Source organism: Phasianus colchicus, chromosome 6, assembly GCF_987193195.1.
Source record: "Phasianus colchicus chromosome 6, bPhaCol1.hap1.1, whole genome shotgun sequence".
NCBI classification, from domain to species: domain Eukaryota; kingdom Metazoa; phylum Chordata; class Aves; order Galliformes; family Phasianidae; genus Phasianus; species Phasianus colchicus.
The window spans coordinates 34,492,654-34,498,999 of NC_143441.1; the positions used below are offsets into that span (position 1 = coordinate 34,492,654).

The following is a 6,346-nucleotide window of genomic DNA, read 5'->3' on the forward strand; positions in this document are numbered from 1 at the left end:
TTCTCTTTTCTCTTAAAATTTTTGCTTTACCTAACTGTATCAAGGCTGTCTGTATAAAGAGATTCTCTCCTTTGTATATATGTTGAATGGCATGAAATGAGGACTTTAAAGATGCTGCTTCATTACAGTTAGTCAATGACACCTCAAGGTCAAAAAGATTACAGTGAGGGTAAAAATGGGTCTATCCCAGCTCCAGTTATGGCTTATTACATCAGAATTTACACCTAGCTGATGTATACGCACCAAAAAAGTGTGCGCGTATTGGTCACTTTGACTAAAAAAAAACTTACCAAAAATTAAAGAAAAAAATGTCTCTGCACTCTAATTGAAATGCTGATGATTTTTTTTTAATTCTGGTTTGTTTTTATGATTTTGCAAAACAGTTGGGTTTTTTGTTTGGTTGTGGGTTTTTGTTTTTTTTTGTCTTGAAGAATTTATTTCCTGTTAGAATTATTATAATTATTATTAGAATTTATTTCCCACAGAATTATCAGATTCTCTCTTTAATGAGAAAAATCGCTTCATCTACCCTGCAGGATATTTCCCTTTCCAGCTTTCAAAAGCAGTTGCAGGAAAAGAGACTTTAAGTTGTAGCTCATTTTTGCCTTTTTTTTCTGTCCTCAGAGCTGAAAACACCCTGAAAAAAATTGTGAGCTGGAAGAATTTCTGAGTATGAAATTCAGTATTGCCGTGTCCAGACTTGTTAGATAAACTTGATTTGCTTTGTAAACATGTTAATTATTTTTATTGAAGTTTTTTTAAAATTATTTTTTTAACGTCTGTTGGGTGTGGATTTATAACTCACTCATTTTATTAATCACATTCTCCGGAGGAACTAAACACGTTTCTGACTGTTCTGTTAGCTGTATCTCCTTTCAAATTAACAATTTTTTATTTTAAGGACTAAAATTGAGAGTGTGTTTATGGTTTTGCTGTTTGTTTGTAGGTCTGTTAATCCAAATGTGCAGAGCAGAGGAGTTTCCTTATGGAATGTAAAACTTCTATGTTCCTTTTGTTTCAATTTCACACATTCAGCTGACACCTCAAACCTGAGTCTGTCAAGGTCTTGGAATGAAGTGGGTTTTCTAATCGTGATAGCTGAACCCATTCTCTTGGTCTTGTTGAGATCTATACTGGAAGAATATTATGTCTTGTGTTGTCTTTGTGGATGGTTCTAAAGAGAAAGCATTTGACCTGGCAGGGTCACATCTGCACAGCAAAGCATTTGAGTCATTCTCCTCTGGGTCCAATGTGGCGCCCCTCTGCCATGAGATCTAGTTGGTTTTGGGGTTTTGTTAGTCCCAAGTGTGTATTGCAATGACAGATTTGTGTTGCCAGCTGTTACTTCTACAGCACAGTGTTGACTGTGTGCACTGCATGGCACAAGGTGCTTGAAAGGTCTCCTGGGGGTTGTTTGAGATGAAGCTGGGAGAAGTCCATATCCTTACTGCCTGTTTGGTGGAGAGCTTGGGAGAAAACTGTCCTGACAAGTTTTCTGAGATTTCCACCTGTAGGAGGTGGCTGGCAAATTCCAAAAAGGACCTGAGAGCAAACATACGATATAGGTGAGTAGGGAACCTTTGGGAGGAAACAGAGAGTGAGTCCAATTGAGTGTGTGGATTCCTCTATCCTCCTTCAACTCTTCTTAGACTTATTTTCAAGAATCCCTAATCTTTGAAATTACAACCCATTTCGGGTGAAAATCTTATGAGATTGGGCCATGAAACTTCTGCACTGCAGAATTTAATTTATATCAGAGCTCTAATTTGGCCATAAACAAGATCATAGTCCAGACTGAAACATTACCTGCTCAGTGTCTGTAATATTTAGGGAAATTAACTGTCAATGAATTTGCCCATAAATCCTAATAGCCTCAGCACTAGTCTGCAGATGCAGAGTAATAATGGTACTTGCTCTAAATGTATTGACTGTGCTTCTCCACACATGCTCATCATAGCAGAAAAGATGCATCTGAGCTTGTAAACCAATATTTTGTTCAAAGCAGATTCAGATCTTATATTTATTCTCAAACCACAGCAACGATAGATTTTATTCGTCAAAAGGAATGTAGAGGAGTCTATATATTCAGCATTTGACCATATGAGAATTAAATTGTTTTCATGTTTGTATCCAGTTTATGTGCCTTAAAAACAGTCATGGTTGCAAACTTATAAAAAGATGTTCGTACATCTGAAGCAGGCATTGCTTTATTCTTTAGCTTTTCATTTGATTCCATTTATAGTTCACTTTCATAGAAGTTCACCTAGAACACATCTAATAATGTTTACAATTACTGCATTCTTTTTCCAGCAAATTACAATAATCTCGGTAACCATAAAAACAAGAATAAACAACAACAAAAAAAAGAAATTCTACCACCATTTATGATGCTTTGTTCTCATGGAGCAACTCATCTGGTTGCTGAGAAGTTTATAATACAAAATGTTGTCTTAGATACTAAGATATATCAAAATTGTTGATATATTGCTGATTTGAAATTTTGGTAAATTCCTAATAAAATGCAGTTCTGTTCCTGCCCAGTTTCCTGTAATTTTACTTGTTGGGTTGCTAGGAAACATACCTGCTGGGATGTCTGTCTGAAGGACAAAATTTCTTCCTTCCCACAGCTCACAACATACAAAAACAGAAAGAAGTATGTCTGTGAGCTGCCCTGGAGGCAGTCTTTGTTTTCTGATGGCTCTGAACATAAGAGTACAAATTTTAGGCTAACTTTGGTAACTTCAGTACAGTTTCATGAACAAATGATTGTATAACCGTTAAAACTTACTTTTAGTTTTGTGCCAGAAGCAATGTTTCTATCTTGAAGTTCTTAAGCTAATGTGAAAAAGATGATTCAAATTCCCTATAAACTATTTCTTAAGATTTTGCAATTAAGCTTGATGAACCTTCAGCTGTGGTTTGGGAATAAAAACAGGTTAATTGAATGAAACCCCAAACTGAGTTAAATAATGCCAATTATTCATTTTGCAGTGATTTCAAAGCATTATGCTGCTGAAGAGTAGGTTTGATATTACCGGGTAATTTTTTTTTTTAGTTTTTAATAGTAGTGGTGTATTAGGAAATTCTTTAGGTGATAATATCACCATCCTTCTACATTCCTTGGCAATGGTCTGTTTTCCTAATTTCTTAAAATTATGAGGTCAACATTTAATTTTTTGTCCCTGTGACGAAATCAACCGATTGCTGAGAAAAGCAGGAGGTCAGTGATACTATTAGTATCATAATACAAACTGTATTATTAATAAAAGATCCAATTGTGTTTTTATCTTAAAAAAAAAAAAAAAAAAAAAGTAGAAGAGAAGAAAAAGTAGGTACTGTAACCGAGCCAAGATTTTGTTCCTCGATTCTCTTCTGGAGTCTCCTCAGCCCTCTAAAGTCAGTTTTCCATGGTGTCTGTTCCAACCAGGCCTCTTTTCATTCTGAGCTGACACCTGCCCTCTCCTGGAGTGATGTGTCCTCTTTAATTTTTCTGCAGTTTGTCCTGCTTCTGCATGCTCTTTTTTTGTCTGGAGTATGGTAGGCAATTACTGCTAACTGACAAACTCAGAAGCATCTTGCATGAGGACAGAAAGTCTCACAGAATAATAACCTTAGCACCACTCTCCTTTTGAGTTAGAGTGGAAATAATTGTTTGTATTATAATACTGAATTTTCAGTAAAAGTTGAATTCAAGTGTTATTTTTTTCTAGTATAGGTCCAAAGTGGAGTGTTGTGTACTTAAATTTTTTTGGTTTCATGATGCTTTCTAGATTAATTTTTTATTGGTGAAAGTTTTAAAATGCATACCTCATGTATGTGAACTCACTGGTGGTTGTGACAGCAGGGATCTCAAGGAGACCAGAGGAATGACCACTCAGTCCCTGAACGCAGCAATTCACAAATTGAAGAGGAAGCACGGGTTGAACCCATCAAGAAATCCCACCATCGCTCTTCAACCCAACACCATAACCATCGCAGCGGTGTTAGAGGCCTTCCTAGGCAAGAAACTTTTGACTCAGAAACACAAGACAGCAGAGATTCGGCTTACGTAGAGCCAAAGGAGGACTACTCACATGAGCATGGTGACCACTATGATTCTCACAGGGATCACAATCACAGAGACGAGTCCCATGGTGATCACAGACATAGAGAATCGAGGCATCGCTCAAAGGAGAGGGACCGGGAGCAGGACCACAATGAATGCAACAAACAGCGAAGTCGTCATAAATCGAGGGACCAATATTGTGACAAGGATGGGGAGGTGATATCTAAAAAACGTAACGACGCGGGAGAATGGAACAGGGATGTTTACATCCGTCAGTAACTTTTGCCTCTGGCACTCTTGTGTTTCTTGGAAGTCTTGTAACAATGCCCCTTGAAAATATCTTTGGGTTGTTCATTGCAGAACATATGGTATCTTTCTGTATGCTGATTTGTATTGCTGTTGCTTACATGGCAATAGCATGAAATAGAATATTCATATACTTATTTTTTTGGTTAGTGCTATATGAATTAGCGTGGTACAGCTGCAGAGTTCCTGATGTTGTACTATGCCATTTTTCAAGCTTTTTTTTGGTAGCTGCCACTTGAACAATATCTGTTGCCATCAAGGTGTTGTTAGTGTTTTTTTTTTTCCAAAGGTACATTTGATGTTTAATAACTTCCCATGTATTCAGCAAGCCAGAATCAGCACATATAAAAATCTAAAAGTTTTTGTCTACTCTGATTTTTAATTTGTTATGCACTTGATTTGCATATTGGTTTAAGAGCCACTATCTGTTGCTTGTACCTCTGGTGGACTCCATTTGGGAACGGAATTCAGTCTTGCCTTACACACAGGGGATCATGAGGTCAAAATCTATTTTCTATGTACTGGTACTGTGTACTGTATATATAGTTTATAAATGTTATTTCTGCAGACACCTTCTTACTATATAAGTTTGATCACACTGTTTTAGAGTCCTAATGCCAAGTCAGCAGATTTGCTTTTGAATTACTGGCAACTGGAACTAGCCTCATTTAGGAAATCTGTAACAGTGTTCAATCCAAACAATTTTTCTTCTGCAGCAGAAAGCTTATTCTAAATGTAAATATGAAGGAGTGCTTGAGAGAGAGGATCTAAATAACTCTTACAACTTATCCTGTCCTTGCAAACCCAATTTTGCATTTTGAACTTACAGTAAAGATAACTAGCTTACCACTATAAATTGTTCTTGTTTACACAGGTTACAAAATTGCAATGGGCACAACCTAATTTTTGTTCTATTGTCAGAATAATAGAGCACACGTGACAGAGGTATGTATGTGAGTGAGTGGGTAGTGGATGGGCAGCCGTGTGCATGGGCACGTTAAGCAGCAAAGTGTGAGGATCTATCGAAGAAAACAAAGGTTACGCAAAAGCCCAACAAGTTTGTTTCTTCATTCGGTTATTAATTTAAAAATCCAAATTGCAGTCAGGGAATATGAGGGAGTTTACTGACCCTGGTAATTGAGAAAGCATAAATCTGCTGGCTCATGTTGAGATTTCAAGAGAGTAAAACCAGGCAAATGTTACTGTGAGTGTTTCACTGGAACTGTAAAATCTTTGTGTTTTAGAGTATTTGTTTAGTAAGAAAAGTTTACACAGCTTGTGGAGAATTATTTTGTTGGAAAATAAATTTTTGTAGCTTCTCCGCTTTTTCTACACTTGCCAATTCCTCTGCATTCCCACTTTGCAGACAGTTCACTGCTTTTCCTTCACTTAAAATGTGCTGACAGTTGGAGATTAGAAAAATGTGACAAAATATTCTGTTGCAAGCTTACTATAGAAAATGCATTGAAAGCAAAAGGAGTGAAAACAGTTTGTTTTGCATTGATCACCTGTGACACTGGTAAGTGAGGGGAAATTCACAGTTCTTTTTGGCAACAGCTTCCATACACTTGCCTACTGTATAGGCTGTTCTGCACCACAGAGTCTTTGTAGTAATCGTATGAATGAAATACTTCTTAGATTTCACTGTAAATAGCACATTATATAAAAACTGTAGTGGGATAGTAATTCATTTAGCTGGAAATTCTTTTTATTTATTATTTTAATTCTGGGAAGTATCAGCATTGCCTGATTTTGCCTAACATTTTAGTGAAATAGAGGTGCATGCTTTCTCCAATCTAATCCAACATCCAAACAGTTCAGTTTGACTCCCTCAGACATACGTTGCTCTCACTTATGCTTAATGTGCGTTTTTTTTTACAACTCAAGAGGGTGAAATTCTGCTGTCAGATATCTGGACATTCCTGCTAGTGCTGCTGACTGTTGCGGTTTTCAAGGGTAATACTTGGCTCAGGGCATGAACTGTGGGGAACACAA

The 6,346-nt window shown here is 36.8% G+C and overlaps 1 protein-coding gene across 11 annotated transcripts in view; it reads left to right on the top strand.

Annotated features, from left to right (window-relative positions):
* Positions 1-5,670, top strand: part of CACNB2 (calcium voltage-gated channel auxiliary subunit beta 2) — a 223,331-nt gene extending 217,661 nt beyond the window's left edge. For 6 of the 11 annotated variants that reach the window (XM_090142912.1, XM_090142913.1, XM_090142916.1 and 3 more), the window contains one exon: positions 3,842-5,670. In XM_090142912.1, the coding sequence (XP_089999038.1) occupies positions 3,842-4,324 (483 nt within the window). In that variant the 3' untranslated portion in view covers positions 4,325-5,670. The remainder of the gene's footprint in view (positions 1-3,841) is intronic. The other 5 variants (XM_031614479.2, XM_031614477.2, XM_031614478.2 and 2 more) reach the window with 1 other exon arrangement.
* The last annotated feature ends 676 nt before the right edge of the window (positions 5,671-6,346 follow it).